We start from the raw sequence: 18,562 nt of genomic DNA on the forward strand, positions 1-18,562 counted from the left end.
ACCCTACCACCCTTGCCCACTAGCCCGCCGCCTTGCCCACCGCCTGGAGGGCGCGCGACTGAGCTAGTGCGCACGCGCAGATCGCGCGAGGCCGTTGGCGCCGCGGCCCGGAGCTGCGGCGCGCGGCTCACTGCCAGCCTGGGGGCGGGGGCTGACGTGGCACGAGGCCTCTGCAACCCCAGAACCCCCGACCCCGGCCCCCACGCCGTCGCCGATTCCCGGCCCTCTCGGTCCCGCGCTGCCCCCTTAAAAGCTGGGGCCAAGCACAGGAACGACAGGCGTTGCAGCCAATGATGTCGCTCACGGTGAACCTGACACCCAATCAAAAGGCGCGGCTGCTAGGGAACGGGTGGGAAGCACGCCTGACTCCAGGTGACTCCGGGCAGGGAGGGGAACGTGCCTCCGTCAGCTGATCGAGTCCCGTGCAACCGGCGAGTTATCGGGGACGAAGCTGCGGGAGCGCGCGGACAGTGGCCAGCCGCGGAATAGTTGTGTGCTGCAGCCACGAAGGAGGGTGATGGAAGGGCGTCGAGAGGCTGGGAAGGAGAACAAGGTAAAGGAAAACGCAAATCCCCTCCCAACCTCCACCTCACTCCATGATACCCAATGATGCCCAATCAGGGAGTGGGGCGTGCGTGCGTGTGTTCGCGCGCACGCGTGAGCTAGAGGAGAGACCTGAGCAAGGGGGTGGGGCGCGTCTGTGGCACCTGCATGGGGCCAAAGGAGGCAGGGTTTACCTTTGCCCTGCCAGGTGGAAAGGGACCGGCACTGCCACTCCTCTCCTCCCTCCCCAGGTTCTGGCTTACCGGGGAAGGAGAGGAAGGAGGGATGTTAGGGATTGAGAAGGGAATGGAGTACACTTCTTTGCCCAGGAAGGAATCTGGTTCAACACTAATGGCTTCACTTGTGTATTCGTGTTCATATAACATAAGATCATGAATTCTTCACCCCTTCCTCTTGATTTCGTTCAACAAATAGTTGTTGAGCATCCTTGGGCTCACGGGGGTGCACACTTTTGAGAGTTGGAGGTATGTGCATGGTGGGCTGTGGCCGAGGACAAGGATGGAGTAGCTGTGGTCCATCCTTGAAGTCCCCTCTCCCTCAAGCAGTTACCAAACAGTACAGGTTAGAACAGAGATACTAAGGCAGCAGGGGGGATACAGGAGACTTAGGGGCCCATTGTACCACGGAGCCAGATTGTGTGTGTTGGGGGGATCGCGGTTGGACACAAAAGGAGCCTGCCCTGGGGATGTTGTAGAAGCCAGAAAGTGAGGAGTGGGGTTCAAGTGGAGTTCGTAGAGGTGAGAAGGCCTGAGAGAGACAAAGTATGGAGGAGAAAATATGTGTTTCAGTGTTTATCTATGTTCGTATTCATGGTTAAATTAATTAATATATGTAAGACGCTTAGATCAGTGCCTGGCACATAGGAAGCTCAAGTATAAGTGTTAGCTATTGTTATTGTTGTTGTTATAACTGTTATTATATGGGATGTGTACTGGGCTATCAAACTGATGGGTGCATCCTCAAACTTTGTAAGTGCCAGACTCTCTGAACGTCCTCTATTAGATCATGTCCTCTAGAGTAAGCAATGCCTTCTCTAAGATTCTCCTTTAAACAGAGACGAAAAGAATACTAAATGAAGATGTAAATAAAAATATAATAGAAGATAAAATGAAATAATGCAAAAATACTTGACTAATCTAACAGAAGGCAAGAAAGAAAGGATAAAGGAACAAAAAATAGATGAGCCAACAACAACAACAAAAAAAAAAAAAAAAAAAAAAACACCCAAAAGGCAAGATAGCAAGTTAGTAGCCTATATCAGTAATTACAATAATTATAAATAGACCAAACACTCCATTAAAAACATATTCAGGGGGTGCCTGGCTGGCTTAATCGGTAGAGCATGTGACTCTTGATCTCGGGGTTGTGAGTTTGCACCCTACCTTGGGTGTAAGGTTACTTTATGTTTATTTATTTTTGAGAGAGAGAGAGCAGGGGAGGGGCAGAGAGAGAGAGGGAGATACAGGATCTGAAGCAGGTTCCAGGCTCTGAGCTGTCAGCACAGAGCGCAATGCAGGGCTTGAGCCCACGAACTGTGAGATCATGACCTGAGCCCAAGGTGGAAATTTGACCGACTGAGCCACACAGGTGCCGTAGGTTACTTACAAAAAAAAATCAGAGGCACCTGAATGTCTCAGTGGGTTAAGCATCTGACTTGATTTCAGCTCAGGTCATGATTTCAGTATTGTGGGATCAAGCCCCACATTGGGCTCTATGCTGACAGTGCAGAGCCTGCTTGGGATTCTCTCTCTTGCCCCTCCCCCCTTCTGTCTCTCTCTCAGCTCCCCCCTCCCACTCATGCTCTCTCTCTCTCTCCTTCAAAAATAAATAAACATTAAAATAAAAAAATTCAGATTGGATTTTTTTCAGATTGGATATTTATTTTTTTTATTCGTTTGTTTATTTATTTATTGGGGTGCCTAGATGGCTCAGTCAGTTAAGCAGCCAACTTCAGCCAAAGTCATGATCTCATGGTCCATGGGTTTGAGCCCCACATCTGGCCCTGTGGCTGGAGCCTGCTTTGGATTCTGTATTTCCCTTTCTCTCTGTCCCTCCCCCACTCACATTCTGTCTGTCTGTCTCTCTCAAAATAATAAACATTTAAAATTTTTATTTATTTATTTATTTATTTATTTATTTATTTATTTATAGAGAGAGCATGAGTGGGGGAGTGGGGGAGAGAGAGAGAGAGAGAGAGAGAGAGAGAGAATCCCAAGCAGGCTCCACGTTCATTTCAGAGCCCAATGCGGGGCTCAATCCCAAGACCCTGTGATCATGACCTGAGCTGAAATCAAGAATCAGATGCTCAACCAACTGAGCTACCCAGCCACCCCAGACTGGACTTTTTAAAGACAACTATATTCAGTTAAAAAAGACATACTTTATAAGGATACAAAAAGAATGCTAACCAAAAGAATGCTGGCATGGCTACATTAATTTCAGACAAAGTAGATTCTAAGACAAAAAGTATTACTAGAAATAAAGAGGGACATTTTATAATGATTAAGGAGTCAAGTCAACAGGAAGATAAAACAGTCCTAAATTTATATGCAACTAATAACATCATTTCAAAATATGCGAAGTAAAAGATTGTTGAATTAAAAGGAGAAATAGACAAACCAACAATTACAATTATAGGTTTAACACAACTCTCTCAAGTGTTAGAACAAAAAAACAAACAAAAAAAATATGTAAGGATTTGAGGCTTTAAAATACCATGATTAATCTACTTGATCTAATTGGTTTATGTAGAGCTCTGTACCCAACAACTGCAGAAAACAATTCTTCTCAAGTGCACTTGAAACATTTACCAAAATACATTATATGTTTGGCTGTAAAGCAAGTGTCAACAAGGTTTGAAACATTGAAATCATACAGAATGAGATCTCTGTCCCAGTAGGATTAAAGAATCAAAAAGATTCCAAAATATTTGGAAAGTAAGCATCATGCTTCTAAATAATTCACAGGTCGAAGAAGAAATTATAATTAACATTAGGTTTTTAAAGAAATTGTCTTGAAAATATGATATAGCAAAACTCATGAGATATAGCTAAAGCAGTATCCAGAGGGAAATTTATACCACCAAATGCATACTTTAGAAAAGAATAAAGGTTGAAAAGTCAATGACCTAAATTTCAATCTCAAGAAACTAGAAAGAGAAGAGCAATTGAAACCCCAAGAAAGAAAAAGGAAGGAAATAATAAAGAGCAGAAATCAATTAATAGATGATAAATATACAAATATAGAAACTCAATAATGCCAAAAATCGTTTTTTGAAAATACTAATATAAATTGATACACTTCCAGGAGCGCCTGGGTGGGTCAGTCGGTTAAGTGTCCAATTCTTGGTTTCGGCTCAAGTCACACTCTCATAGATTGTGAGTTCAAACCCCACCTCAGGCTCCACACTGACAGTGCAGAGCCTACTTGGGATTCTCTCTCTCTCCCTCTCTCTCTCTGCCCCTTCCCTCCTCATGCTCTCTCTCTCACACACGCAATAAATAAATAAAATTAAAAAAAAATTTTTTTAACGTTTATTTATTTTTGAGACAGAGAGAGACAGAGCATGAACGGGGGAGGGTCAGAGACAGAGGGAGACACAGAATCGGAAACAGGCTCCAGGCTGTGAGCTGTCAGCACAGAGCCCGACGCGGGGCTCGAACTCACGGACCGTGAGATCATGACCTGAGCCGAAGTCGGACACTTAGCCGACCAAGCCACCCAGGCGCCCCTAAACTTTTTTTTTAATGATAAACTTCTGGGGTGCCTGGGTCGCTCAGTCGGTTAAGCGTTTGACTCTTGATTTTGGTTCAGGTCATGATCTAATGGTTCATGAGATTCAAACGTGAGATAGAATCCCACAATCTCTCTCTCCCCCATCTCTCTCTCTCAAAATAAATAAATAAATAAATAAATAAATAAATAAATAAATAAATAAACTAAAAAAATTGATAAACTTGTAGCAAGACTGATAGAGACAGAGCAAGAGGGAGACTGAGAGGAAGGAACAGAGAAAATATTAATTACCAAAACCAGGAGTGATAAAGTGCACATTGATAGAGATGTTTCAGACATTAAAAAGATAGAGTTTTTAAGAACAAGTTTATGCCAACAAATGAGAGAATTCAAATAAAATGGACAAACTACTTGAAAAGTGCAACTTACCAAACCTGAAACCAAAATTAGAAAGTCTGAATACTCCCTGGGGTACCTGGGTGGCTTAGTCAGTTAAGCATCTGATTTTGGCTCAGGTCATGATCTCACTCATTCCTGAGTTTGAGCCCTGTGTTGGGCTCTGTGCTGACAGCTCAGAGCCTGGAGCCTGTTTCAGATTCTGTGTCCCTTCTTGCTCTCTGCCCCTCCTCCACTTGCATTCTTCTCTCTCTCTCTCTTTCTCTCTCTCTCTCTCTCCTTCAAAAATAATAAACATTAAAATCTGAATAGTCCTATGTCTATTATAGGAAGTAAATCTATCATTTAAAAGTGTTCAAAACCACCTCTCTAAGCTCATTTCATTTCACATGTGAATTCTTCTGAAACATTAAAGAAAAACTAATACCATTCTTATATAAATTATTCCAAAAGCAGAAATAGAAGGCACAATTCCAACTTATTTTAGAAGAATAACATAACCTTGATACAAAAACCTGTCAAGAGGAGGCGGGTGGTGGTGATGGTTGCACAACACTGTGAATATACTTAATACCAATAAACTGCTTAAAAATGGTCAAAATGAATCTTCTGTGTTATGTGTATTTTACCACACACACACAAAAATACCTGTTGAAATCATTAAAAGAAAGGAAAAATATAGGTTAACATCTCTTGTGAACATAAATGGAAAAATCACAAAATATTATCAAGTTGAATAAGCAATATATAAAAACATAATACTTCATGATGAAGGCTTTATTCCAGGAATGCAGGGTGGCTTAATAATTGAAAATTAATCAGTGAAATTAAGCACATACACAGAATAACAGGAGAACCCATATGATATCTCAATAAAGAGAGGAAACATTGATAAAAATCAACACTCTTACCAAACTAGGCATAGAAGGGAGTCTCACTGATCTGATAGGGCATCTGAAAACATCTTCAGGCTTACATTTTGAATGCATTCCCTCTGAGATCAGAAACAAGTCAAGGATTTCCTTTTTCACCATGTCACCACTTCTGCGTTGTACTAGAGGTTCTAGCAAGTGCAATAAGGCAAGAAAAAGAAAGAAAAGGTATAAAGGTTGGAAAGGAAAAACTAAAACTATCATTATTTTATATCGTAGGCTTGTATAGGGACGAAATCCAAAATAATCTACAAGCTATTAAAAGTAGTATGGAAATTTAGCAAGGTTTTTGGACACAAAGTATATAAAAATCAATTGTGTGTTTCTACATACTAGCAACAAATAATTAGGAAATGAAATTTTTAAAAATCGCATTTAAAATAGCAACAATAATAAAAAATCATGGGGCACCTGGGTGGATCAGTCAGTTAAGCCTCCAACTTTGGCTCAGGTCATGATCTCACGGTTCGTGAGTTCAAGTCCCGCGTTGGGCTCTGTGCTGACAGCTCAGAGCCTGGAACCTGCCTCAGATCCTGTGTCTCCTTCTCTCTGCCCCTCCCCTGCTCATGCTCTGTGTTACTGTCTCTCAAAAACAAATAAATATTTTAAAATGTAAAAAAATAATAAATCATAAAATACCTAGGAATGAATCTAACAAAAGATGTGCAAAACCTTTACAGAGAACACTCCAAAACATTACTGAGAAAAATTAAAGAAGACCTAAATAATTGGAAGGCTATTTCATGTTGATGGATTGGAAGAATCAACATTGTAAAAATGTATATCCTTCCCAAATTGATCTATAGATTCAATTTAATCTCAATCAAAATCCCAGCAGGTTTTTTGGGTGGAAATTAACAAAGCTGGTTCTACAATTTATACATAAATGCAAAGACCTATAATAGCCAAAATGATTTTGAAAATGAACAAAGTAAATTCTATTTGATTTCAAGTTTGTCTGTCAATTACAATAATCAAGACAGTATGATATCAGAAGTACAGAACTGATAACATTTATGAAGCCCATTTATTTTCTACCAAGATGTGCACCAAAGCAAATCAATCAAAAGATAGTCTTTTTAGGCCGCCTGACTGGCACAACCAGAAGAGCATGCGACTCTTGATCTCAAGGTCATAAGTCCAAGCCCCATGTTGGGTGTAGAGATTACTTAAATAAACTTAAAAAAATAGTATTTTTTTTTTACTTTTTTTGACGTTTATTTATTTTTTTTTTATTTTTTTTTCAACGTTTATTTATTTTTGGGACAGAGAGAGACAGAGCATGAACGGGGGAGGGGCAGAGAGAGAGGGAGACACAGAATCGGAAACAGGCTCCAGGCTCCGAGCCATCAGCCCAGAGCCTGACGCGGGGCTCGAACTCACGGACCGCGAGATCGTGACCTGGCCGAAGTCGGACGCTTAACCGACTGCGCCACCCAGGCGCCCCTGGCTGGCTATTTATATGGCAAAAATGAGTCACAACCCATACCTTACACTGTATACAAAATGAATTGAAAGTGGATCATAGACATAAATTTAAAAGCTAAAACTATTAATTTCTAGAAGAAGAAAAAATAGAATATCTTTATCTTCATGACCTGGGGGTAGGCAAAAGTCTCTTCAAGAGTACACAAAAATTGGGGCGCCTGGGTGGCGCAGTCGGTTAAGCGTCCGACTTCATCCAGGTCACGATCTCGCGGTCCGTGAGTTCGAGCCCCGCGTCGGGCTCTGGGCTGATGGCTCAGAGCCTGGAGCCTGTTTCGGATTCTGTGTCTCCCTCTCTCTCTGCCCCTCCCCCGTTCATGCTCTGTCTCTCTCTGTCCCAAAAATAAATAAACGTTGAAAAAAAAAAAAAGAGTACACAAAAACCCTTAATCATAAAAGAAAAGACTGACATATTGGAGCTCATAGAATTATAAGCCATTGAGAGAGTAAAAAGGAAACCAAAGAATAGGAGATATACTATTGACAACACATATTGGCAACACATATAACTGACAAAGGGCTTGTCTCCAGAGTATATAAAGAGTTCCTACAAATTAATAATTAAAAAAAGACAATCTGATTTTTAAAAGAGGGTAGGGATGAAGCAAAAGACTTGAATAGGCACTTGACAAAAGATGTCCAAATGGCCAATAGGTACATAAAATGATGTTCATCATCATTCGTCATCAGGAAATACAGGTTAAAACCACAATGCACGATTATCATACCTCCACCAGTATAGCTAATATAAAAAGGACTAACAACTCTAAGTATTGGCAGGGGTGTTGTGCGACTGGAACTTCCAAACAGTGCTGGCAGGAGTATAAATTTGCATGATCACCTTGAAAAACTGGCAGGATCTGTGATAGCATTTGATAAACACACGCCTACCCTGTGACCAAACAATTCTCATACCCAGCAGAAATGAGTGCTTAGGTTCCTCAAAAGACATACGCAAGACTGTTCATGGAAGCCTTACTCACAGGAGAGTATCTATACTCAAGGAGAATAGATACGTAAACTCTGATATATTCATATGGAATACTACACAGCAGTCAAAGAGTTACTACTGCACTCAGCAACATAGATGGATCTCATGAAGGAACATGGAAACAATGGTGTCTACTTCATTTATGTGAAGTTTAAGGCCAGGGCAAAATAATCTAGGGTGGTAAAAGTCAGTCGTCCATAGTATGTGCCAAATATGTGCCAAAGCCTGTGAGAGGAGAGAGTGAGACCCCTGGATGTGAGAGGTGGGAAGGTGCCAGTTTATACACACACACACACACACACGTACACACACGTACACGTACACATACACGTATACGTATACGTATACGTATATGTATATATATATATACTGGCGAGCAATTCTTGAAGGTAGAATGGCCTCTTCCCGTTCACTTGGCACAGTGGTGTAGACATAGTAGGTGTTCAATAAATGTGTGTTGAAAAGCTCAGTGCAAGAATGAACTCGTAGTTTCATGCCTCGCGGATCTTTTCCCTTAGAGAAATGCACCCGCTTTGCCCACAAGCCAATGCCTCTTGGGACTAAAAGTGGTGAATGGTCTCAGGAACCCCTCAAAAGGGGGCGAGAACATCTTATCTAACTCTCTTTAGGCCCTGATGAAAGGGTACCTGAAGTAACCAGCTGGGGAAGAGGTAAGCTGGTAGCTAAGAAAGGATTTGGGGGTCTGGAATTGAGAAACTGGGTTCACATCTGGTCCTGCCACTTTGCAGCTGTGTGATTTCAGAAAAGTTATTTCACCTCTCTGGTGGTCTGCTTCCGTATCTATGAAATGGGGAGCATTCTGGCTGCTTCTGAGGTTGGAAGTGTGGGAAAGTGTTGTAGTAATTGTAAGGCCCCGAGCAGTGACTTATCAGGATCCCTCTAGGGGTAGCTGGTGACCCCAGGGCATTGGAGAAGCAGTGCTGCTGAGGTGGGCTTTGCAGGAGGACCTGAAGTCAGAGGTGAGGATGCGGGTAAGGGGCTGTGGTCAGTCATGTCCGAAACCTCCCCTCCCCGGCAGCCCTCCTCCATATCAGTGGACCCGCAGGGAGACAGCTCCTTACAGGTGGAGATCTCTGATGCAGTGAGTGAGCGGGACAAGGTGAAATTCACTGTTCAAACCAAGGTGAGGCTGCCAGGGGAGCAAGAGGGCAGTTCGGATGCCTGCCTGAGGAGCCTGCTGCCCCCAGCCTTTGCTTGCCCCAGGGGGTGGTGGGCAGATGCCGACAGAGACTTCGGGCCCTGTTCCTCAACCTGGCCCCTGCCCCCTGCCCCTCTGAGAAAGCAAGCATCTGGTCTAGTCTCCAACTGGCCGTTTGCCTCTGGCCCCAAGTCCTAACCCTCCCCCCCGTCCATCATCCTGAGTGACATCATGGACGGCTAAGCCACCAAGGCCCACGTTGGGCCTCACCTGGGATGTGGGATTGGGGAAGCCCAAAAGTGGGTGCCCAGGATGCTTGATGGGTGCAGGGTTTGGGAGGGGAGGAGAGACACCTCAGACAGGCTTCTCGGCTTCCAGAGCTGCCTCCCTCACTTCGCCCAAACGGAATTCTCAGTTGTGCGGCAGCACGAGGAGTTCATCTGGCTCCACGATGCCTACGTGGAAAATGAGGAGTACGCCGGCCTCATTGTGAGGAGGGGCAGGGTGGGCTGGGGTTGTGCTTGGATGGGGATAGAAGACCGGGCCACACTTCCCCGTGCTGGGGATGGCCTTCTCAGCAATGAGAGAACCTCCCAGCTCTGTCCCTCCCTTGAGCAGATCCCCCCAGCCCCTCCAAGGCCAGACTTTGAGGCTTCGAGGGAAAAGCTGCAGAAGTTGGGCGAGGGGGACAGCTCCATCACGCGGGAAGAGTTTGCCAAAATGAAGCAGGAGCTGGAAGCGTGAGTGTCACGGCCTTTCCTTGTCTATGATGGAGCCCCAGGCCCACCCCCTTCCTGAGAGTCCTAGGATTTCATCACCTGTGGATGGAGACCCTGACCTCTGACCCCAGGGCTTCTGAGGGGCAGGAGACCCAGCAGAGCCTCGCAGGGCCTTGAGCTTCCTGCCATTTTCTGCAGGGAGTACCTGGCAATCTTCAAGAAGACAGTTGCAATGCATGAGGTCTTTCTGCAACGCCTGGCGGCCCACCCGACCCTGCGTCGAGACCACAACTTCTTTGTCTTTTTGGAATATGGCCAGGATGTGAGCTGGGCCAGAGCACTGGGGTCACCCTCGGGGGCAGGGGGCACGATGCTAGGTGGGCTCAAGCCTCTGTCTCATCAGCTCCACAAGTGGCATGTGCCTGGGGTGGGAAGTGCAAATGCCCTCCCCAACATCACGCTCTCCCCATGTGTGCTTCAGCTCAGTGTCCGAGGAAAGAACAGGAAGGAGCTCCTTGGGGGATTTCTGAGGAATATTGTGAAGTCTGCAGATGAAGCCCTCATCACCAGCATGTCGGGGCTCAAGGTGACCCGTGGGGGCCCTCTGCAGATTCCACCCAGGCCCTCAAGTCCACAGCAAAGATCGAGGCCTAGGGTGGCTGTGGGAGGGAAACCACTGGCGGGGGCATGGCCTAGAAGGAGATTGTGCTACCCTTGCAAGTCCATGGGGGCCGTGCTCCTGCTGACTCAGTATAAGGGGCTCCTGTCTGGCTCCCTTAGGAGGTGGATGACTTCTTTGAGCATGAGAGGACCTTCCTGCTGGAGTACCACACCCGGATCCGGGATGCCTGCCTGCGGGCAGACCGTGTCATGCAGTCCCACAAGTGTATGCAGGGCCCAAGGGATTCTGGGTTCTCCGCCCCCTCTCCCCGGCATTCCTACTCCCTGCAGGGAGAGAAGAGAGCAGGAAATGCCCCGGGTCTCACTATGACCACAAACACCAGGGGTGGGGCTTGATGTGCAGACCAAGGGACTCTGATGGAGGGTTGTTCCCCAACAGGCCTGGCAGATGATTATATCCCTATCTCTGCTGCACTGAGCAGTCTGGGAACACAGGAAGTCAACCAGCTAAAGACGTGAGGACTCCCTCTCACCCCTCCTGCCCTCTCTCTATGCCTGTAATACTGTGTCTACCCACTAGGGGTCACTGTGGAAACCTACTACGGGCTGTAGGTGGGAGGTGCAGAAGTTCCTTCCCGCTGGGATTTGGGAGAAGTGAGGGAGGTTTCCCCAAGGGCGGGGTGGGGGGTGCGAGTGCTAAGGGAGGCTTTAATGTGGGGGGCTTTAAGCAACACCCCCTCAAGATCTCTGCCCTAACTCTTCCCCACTGCCTCCTAGGAGCTTCCTCAAATTGGCAGAACTCTTTGAACGACTAAGGGTGAGTACTGCTTCCTGTATTGGAAGGGCACCCAACGATCCTTTGCAGGGGACAAAAGAGTCCTGAAAATGGAGAAAGCTCCAGGGTCATTTTGGAATGTTCAGTGATGACTTGGACCCAGCGGTACCCTGGACTCACCGTTAGTTAAACCCTATTGAGGGGGAGTGGGGACAGGGATCCAGCCTCAAGTGCGTGTGTGTGGTGTTCGGGGAGGGGGTGGGCACCAGGGTTGCCAAGGCATTGACAAGGATGTGCCACGTGCCTCTAGCAGGCTGCACTGCATCGCCAACATCCTGCCCCAGACACACACTTCCTCTTCTCCAAGAGTCACTGCAGCGTGCCAGTCTTTCTAAAATGTGTTGGATCACATCTCTTCCCTGCTCAAGGCCCTTCAGTGACCACGCCGCTTCCAGAAACTGCCCCAAATACAAAGCCCGAAGTTCTTAGCTTGCATTTTAGGCCTTTCAGGATCCAACCACCACCGTCCAAGTGCCCCCACTAAACTCATGAACACATACGAGGCTTGCACACCTGCAGCGCCTTTGGCTGTTGTCTAATTCCTTCCCAAGATCCAGATGAGATGCCACTCTTTAGTGGTTTTCCTTGGCCTGCTCCCCTGAATATCAGGGTTTGACCTAGAGTGGTTATCCAGTGACTCTCTGATATTAAGATGAGCAGCCGTACCCCAGCCCTTAGCTGCCCCTCTGTAAGCTCCCTCCCCAGCCTCCAAACTTCCTGATTCAGAAGCTGGAAGGCCGAGTGGCCTCTGACGAGGACCTCAAGCTGTCAGACATGCTGAGATACTACATGCGAGACTCACAGGCGGCCAAGGTGAGACGCGGCCCCGGAGCAAACCTCAGGGCTGGAGAACAGCAGGAGCAACAGGGGAGGGCAGGCAGGCGAGGCCGTGGGCACCAGTGACCCCGCGCCCCTGCTGACCCCAGGACCTGCTGTACCGGCGGCTGCGGGCGCTGGCCGACTACGAGAACGCCAACAAGGCACTGGACAAGGCACGTACTAGGAACCGGGAGGTGCGGACCGCCGAGAGCAACCAGCAACTGTGCTGCCGACGCTTCGAACGCCTCTCTGACTCAGCCAAGCAGGGTAAACCCCATGGCTCCGCGACCCCTGCCACTGGGCAGCCTACCCTGCCAGGGTCCCCACTTCTCCCCCCTCCTCCCCAGAGCTCATGGATTTCAAGTCCCGCCGTGTGTCCTCCTTCCGCAAGAACCTCATCGAGTTGGCAGAGCTGGAGCTCAAACACGCGAAGGTGAGCCCTCCAGCCTCCGTGCCGTCTTGCTGTCCCTCTGCCATCCACTCCCAGACCTCTAGATTCTTACCAAATGCTTGCAAGTATGTGTCAAGGGGGAGGTGGACCTTGAGCAGCCCCAGTTGAGGTTCAGGGCCAGGTTTCCTCTTGCACCAGGACCCCTTCCCTTATCACCATCAGCAGTAAGCCCTCAACAAATGGTAGCCGTTATTGCTGAGAATAGGAATGCAAGGACGGAAGGGACAGGAGGTGTGGGAAGAGACGCACCCTGAAGCAGGGAGCAGGGTGGCAGGGGGTGGGGGTGGGGGCATCAAGGACCTCTCTCCTATGCAGGCCAGCACCCTCCTTCTCCGGAACACCCTTGTCGCGCTCAAGGGGGAGCCTTAGAGCAGCCAGAGCCTGCTCTGGGGCCTTTTAGTGGCAAGAGCCCCCCCCCCTCACCCCAACAAGATGCCACCCCCACAGCAGCCACTAGCCAGGCCCCATGACCTCCCAGGGCAAGGGCAAGCCCAAGCCCTACTCCCACCCAAAGGTGTCAGGTCCTACAAAAGGAAGATAGGGCAGCATGAGTACCATCCTTGGTCACAGGTAAGCAGAACCCCAGCTCTGGTGAGGCCTGGGACCTGGACCTCCCTCCTCTCCTGGGGACCAAGGGGCAGCCCCCACACCTTGACCCCATCCCACCCCCAGAGTTCATTTGTCCCCATCCTGTTCACAAATAAAGAACTTGGTTCTTGCTACAAGGAGGCCTGTTTGTCCTCACTTCCCACAGCTCCGGGCCCAGATTCACCAGGGTACTATGGAGACCAGACCCTGGGTAACCCCCAGTGTCCTCAAAGGTAACTACTCCTTCCTGCCTCCCTCTTGGATACTGGCAAGCTCCAAGGAACTAAGGGACCAGCTTTAACACCGAGGCTTTTCTCCCTCCAGTTCAGGTGACTGGGAGTGGGGAACTATAATCCTGCATCCACACCCTTAGGGTACAACTTCTAGGATACTTTTACCTCCTAGGCAGGTGAAAACCCAAAGTACAGGTTGGAGAGCCAGCAGCAATATTGGCAGAAGGCTCAGGGCCACAGCCAACACCCTCTTGATTAAACACAGGGAGGTGGGACCCAAGACACTTGGGTCTGAAGTCCTGGGCTCTACCTGGCTTGGCCCCACCCTGGACTTCAGTCACATCTGCAGGAGGCCAAAGGCTTAACTTGGCTTCTGACTCACAGCAGCCACTGCACCCAGCCCTCACAGATGAATCAGCCATCCATGAAAGAAGGTAGAGAAAAACCGAAGAAAACCTCACAGACTAAACAGCTCAAGAGGCAATTTGTAACTTGCAAGCTCATAGCCTCCATTAGGCAGGACCGAGCGGGGACCCACCTGTGCAAATGCTATGGGCTTAAGAGCTCAGGCACGAAGCCCCTTCTGCTCCAGGGACTCCTGTGACTGGCAGCAGGTGCGCCCTGGCTCAGCCACCTCAACAGCCAGTTTGGCACCAGCTGTGGCACCACCTAGGAGCGTCAGAGGGAGGCTCTGCCAGTTGCTGGGGCCAAGTGAGGAGGGGGTGGGTGGAGCTCTGGTATAGAAGAGATGCTGCTCATTATCTCAGCACACCTCCCCCCCCCCCCCAAGGTCCCCGGGGCCCCAACCCTGAAACAAACATCCCATTAGTGAGCCTTTTTATTGTCGTGTGTGTGTTTGTTTTTTTTTTAATTGAAGGTCCCTTACTGGTCCTGCCTCCATGAGTGGCGAAGACCAGGGGCAAAAGGGAGGGGAACCAGCGGCGCGAGGAGGGGTCATCTCCACAACATTCCATTTATACACAGAACTAAACAGACAAGCACAGAGTCACTATTGCGGTTAGAAGTTGGCAGCATGGGAAAAGGGAGGAACAGGTGGGGGAATTGGGGCATCGTTAAAAAAAATACAGGCCCCCCCCAAACTGGGGTGCCTGGGGGGAACTTGGTCTGCTTCAACCCAAGAGGAATCAGAAGATCAAAAGCAGTTTGGGAACGCCAGAACCGTCAGGGATGGAGGGAGGAGGAAGGTCCAGGGGGTGAGGGGGCTGTTTGGCAACTGGGGCGAAGGGATTGCCCTCCCCCTGCTGGGATCCCCCCAGCCCCTCCGGTCTGGCAGGAAGGGGGCAGCCTGCAACCCCCACGGGCAGGTCTGGGGCTGCCAGATGCTCCAGGCAGGGGGCTGGAGGGGGCTCACAAAGGCTTGCCCTCCAGGGAGATGACGGCGCTGCCCCCCAGTTTCTCGGCCAGGGTGCAGCGGTCCTTGACCTCCTCGTAGCAGTTTGCTTGTAATTCATGCTTGATCCCTGTGAGGAAGAATGAGAGCATCTGTGAGCAGGATGCACTGGGGGAGGGGAAGTCGGGGCTGGGAAGGAGCCAATCAGAACAGATGGAAGGGACAAGGTTACGTTCCAGCAGGCAGGGGAGAGGAGGGGGAGGGATCTTGTATAGCATGCCACCCGCCCCCCACCTGCAGCCAAAGCCTGAGTCAAGAGGCACATGGCACCAATGCCGGCCCTTACCCGTCAGCTTCTTCTTGATGGCGTCCTTGGAGCTGGCATAAATCATTTTGCTCTTGAGGGGTGCACATTCAGGTGCCCTGGAGGGAAAGAGAGTCAGAGAAGATGCGACAAAATTCCCTCCTGGAGTCTAGCAAGTGCCCTCAAGTGGGAGAGGACCTCAAGAACCCCCTGAACTGGTCCTCAGCTTTCAAGCTTTTATCAAGTTCCTCTCTGACCAGTGTTTCGTTCCAACACCCTCCCCCCAAACACACACCTCTGGGTTAACCAGGAGCCACAGAAGTTCAATACTGACAAGGAAGAGTGGGGCAGGGCTGGGGCAGGTGACAGGAGGGAGTGCCTGCACGAGGGTCTCACCAGAAGATAAACACCAGGTCCTCCTTCTTGCTCTCCTTGGTCTCGTAGGTGGCATCATAGAGGGCATAGCGGCAGTCCTTGTCTGGCAGCATCTTGACAAAGGTGGCGTAGGGGTCGTCTACAGTCTGGCCCACGTCACCCACCAGGATCTCCTTGCCCTCCTCCAGGATGATGTTCTTCTTGTCCTCACTCAGGCAGAAGAGTACCGCCTTCTTGCGCTTCTTCACCTCCTCTGGTGTTGAGGACTTACGAACCTTCATGTCATTGAACACTTTGATGACACCATCAGAGACTGCCACACCAGAGGCCTGGAGAATGAGCCACATATACTTTACAAACGAAAGATTCCTGGGACTCCCCGTGAAGTCCCTTCTTTGCAATCTTAGGAGATCTGTATAGATGCCAACAAATATGGTCCTCAGCCATCAATCCCCTTCCCAAGATAAATGTCACCATTTTCCCACCCAAGCCACTGTCCAAGAACTAGACAGGACACAACCCCAGAATGGCAATCACAGAAGAGACCTCTAATCATCGAATTCAACATCATCCTCCCCCACCGAACATCTTGCAGCCTAGAAACTGCAGACCTGTGAAGACCAGAACCTTGGCTTTGATGTGAGCCCAGAATTAAAAGAACCCACAAGCTACTGACTCGTTTCTTAAAGTACTCAATCTCAGTTCCTGGATAAAAGTGCTGACTCAAAACTTCACACATAGGGAAAGGGGACCCAGGTACTCAAGTCCTAGATAGCCATCTCTTCTGCAAACAGAACCACAATGGTAGGTGAGACACCAATGAGTTCAACAACCCTCGCTAAGTCTTTCAGAACTACTCAATGCAGTTGTTACACAAACCATCCTCTTTCTTGCCGAGGTCTTCTTCAACCAAAGCAGAAATCACAATCCCTAATTAAGGCCCTACCCCATAACCTCCCTGTCCTCCCGGAAAAATGCAGGACCCCAAGATCGCTGATAGAAGTTAGCAGGCCAAACCCAAGTGCCCACGGACCCCGAAAGCTTCTTAAACGTCTATTTTGGGCCATCCTGGGGGACACCCTCAACAAGAGAGGGTCTACCGCCCACAGTGAAATCAGCTGTGCCCCCCACTCCCGGAACTGCAGAAGCCGGCCACGTGACTCCGCCGCTTCCGGAGTAGGCGGAGAAAAGTGCTCGCCAGGGCCCGGCCCGTCCGGGCAAGAAAGCTGTGCCCGGAGGCAGTAGCACCCCCAGGGCCTCAACCCCAAGGAATCGCTTTTACCGACCGGCGTTATCAGCCCCGTCCGCTGCCGGCTGGAGCCTTGGGCACGTTACACAACCTTCAGTTCTCGTAGCCCTGGGGCCGAACATGGGGCGGGCGGGGTGGTTTCCGGGCGGTGCCCGCCTGGGTCACTTCCCCAAACTCGGCTCCACCCTCAGGCCCCATCCGGGAGAGCCGAAGGCCCCGCTGGTCCAGGGCTTCGGGCCCAGCGGAGGGACCTGAGCGTATGCGCACGCGCCGGCCGACTGCGCCGTTCCAGCCTTTGCCGGATGTACGGAGCACACAACCCTGATCGCTTTGTGGGCTCCCTCGCTACCGATCAGAACGGTGATCTCCGCGGTGCAAGCCCCTAATTCCAATCGCCAGTGCCTGGACCCCGACGCCCTCGCATCTCCATTGGCCCAACGCCCCCGCCCCTCCTGGGTGCAGACATCCTTGCCACCTGCTCTCGAGACAGACCCGCCAGTCGAGGGAGGGTGACGCGGAGACAGGAACAGCCCTTGGGTGGGGTGCGCGCGCCAAGACCGCTCGCGCGCTTTTCCTTCGCCGCCCCCCGGGTCGAGTTCCGATGCCGCATGCTCCTATCGAACGCGCGCCCCCGTGAACCGACTTGCCTCGGCGCGCGTCCTCGGCTGCTCCGCGAGGGGCGGGCGCGCGCGCGCCAAGGACCCCTCCCCCACAGTCGGTGTCCGCGCGAGCGCACCAGCGCGGTGGGGGAGGGGAAGGGAGTCCAGGGGGCGCGCGAGCGTCGTCCGAGGCAGCCCTCCCCAGCGCCCGCGGGCGCGCACGCGCGTCCCAACGCCGCCCGCCCCTCAGTCCGAGACCCTCATCCCGCCCGGGGCGCTGGGGGAGGGGGTGCCGACGTCGCTCCCCCTTTCCCTCCCCCGCGCGCAGACCGACTCGCAGCCACCACCCCTCAGTCGCCATGGCCTGCTGCTCACCATGTTTCCGGAAGCGAAAGGGAGATAGCAAGGAGAGTCAGAAAAGACGAGAGCCGCTGCAGCTGCTGCCGGGATCCGACTGAACGCGGCCTCTCCCGGCCCCTTCCGTTTAGTATGAGCCGCACAATGAGGGGCGGGGCGGGCTTCCGGCGCCCTCCCCACGGGCCGACGGGAAGTGAAGTCCAAGGGTCCTGCGCCGTTCTCGGGCTCGCTGGGTAACGGAGTCTTTTTCGCCAGCAGGCCGCCCAGCGCCACATTGCATGCTGGGAAACGTAGTCCGAGGCAGCCAAGAGGGGCGGGGCCATGGCACGGAGAGCGCGCCCATTGGCCCAATTTTCCAGGAAACGCTCAGCTGAGCAAAGGGCCCCGGCTCTAGGTAATGGGACCCGAAAATGAGTCGTCGACCTCGCCGCTCTTTATCCGCAGCGAAACTGTTTCCTGAGATCCATCTTGGCACTTTCTGGTCTGAAAATTTTGAGTTAATATTTTGCTTTTCTGAATTGAAGCAACTTATTGATTGACCTGGAATCCAGTCCTAGAGCAAGGAGAATAGAAAGTGTAAGGCGTCTTCAATTCAATAAAAAATTTCTTGAGCACCCTTCATGTGCAAAGCCACTTGCATACTGAGAAAAGGCTATCTGCAACTTCGATTAAATTAGAACAAGAAAAAAAAAAAAAAACCCACCAGGGAAAGGCTACAAGGAAGTCTTTGAAAATAGCTTTGTCCTTTTTTTTAAAAGATGTCTGACAAATTCACGGAACAATAAAAGGAGAAGGGCAC

The 18,562-nt window shown here is 50.1% G+C and overlaps 2 protein-coding genes across 4 annotated transcripts; one reads left to right on the plus strand and one right to left on the minus strand.

Annotated features, from left to right (window-relative positions):
• The first annotated feature begins 141 nt into the window (after nucleotides 1–141).
• Nucleotides 142–13,429, plus strand: SNX32 (sorting nexin 32). 2 transcript variants are annotated; one of them, XM_045486799.1, is made up of 13 exons: nucleotides 158–553; nucleotides 9,143–9,247; nucleotides 9,641–9,751; nucleotides 9,881–10,002; nucleotides 10,180–10,303; nucleotides 10,463–10,567; nucleotides 10,762–10,867; nucleotides 11,042–11,117; nucleotides 11,380–11,419; nucleotides 12,164–12,250; nucleotides 12,364–12,523; nucleotides 12,604–12,689; nucleotides 13,023–13,429. In XM_045486799.1, the coding sequence occupies exons 1-13, from the start codon at nucleotides 518–520 to the stop codon at nucleotides 13,074–13,076; spliced, it is 1,212 nt and encodes a 403-aa protein (XP_045342755.1). In that variant the 5' UTR covers nucleotides 158–517; the 3' UTR covers nucleotides 13,077–13,429. The 2 variants fall into 2 exon arrangements, with proteins under 2 accessions (XP_045342756.1, XP_045342755.1); XM_045486800.1 differs by lacking the exon at nucleotides 9,143–9,247 and having other exon boundaries at nucleotides 142–553.
• A 924-nt stretch (nucleotides 13,430–14,353) lies between these two features.
• On the minus strand, nucleotides 14,354–17,996 carry CFL1 (cofilin 1). 2 transcript variants are annotated; one of them, XM_045486806.1, is made up of 4 exons: nucleotides 17,782–17,996; nucleotides 15,580–15,887; nucleotides 15,226–15,302; nucleotides 14,354–15,009 (listed from the first exon to the last, which is right to left on the minus strand). In XM_045486806.1, exons 1-4 carry the CDS (start codon nucleotides 17,782–17,784, stop codon nucleotides 14,897–14,899), a joined length of 501 nt encoding a protein of 166 aa, XP_045342762.1. In that variant the 5' UTR covers nucleotides 17,785–17,996; the 3' UTR covers nucleotides 14,354–14,896. The 2 variants fall into 2 exon arrangements, with proteins under 2 accessions (XP_045342762.1, XP_045342761.1); XM_045486805.1 differs by lacking the exon at nucleotides 17,782–17,996 and adding an exon at nucleotides 17,283–17,447.
• Nucleotides 17,997–18,562: the final 566 nt, after the last annotated feature.

The sequence above is a fragment of the Leopardus geoffroyi genome, chromosome D1 (assembly GCF_018350155.1).
Source record: "Leopardus geoffroyi isolate Oge1 chromosome D1, O.geoffroyi_Oge1_pat1.0, whole genome shotgun sequence".
Taxonomy (NCBI): Eukaryota; Metazoa; Chordata; class Mammalia; order Carnivora; family Felidae; genus Leopardus; species Leopardus geoffroyi.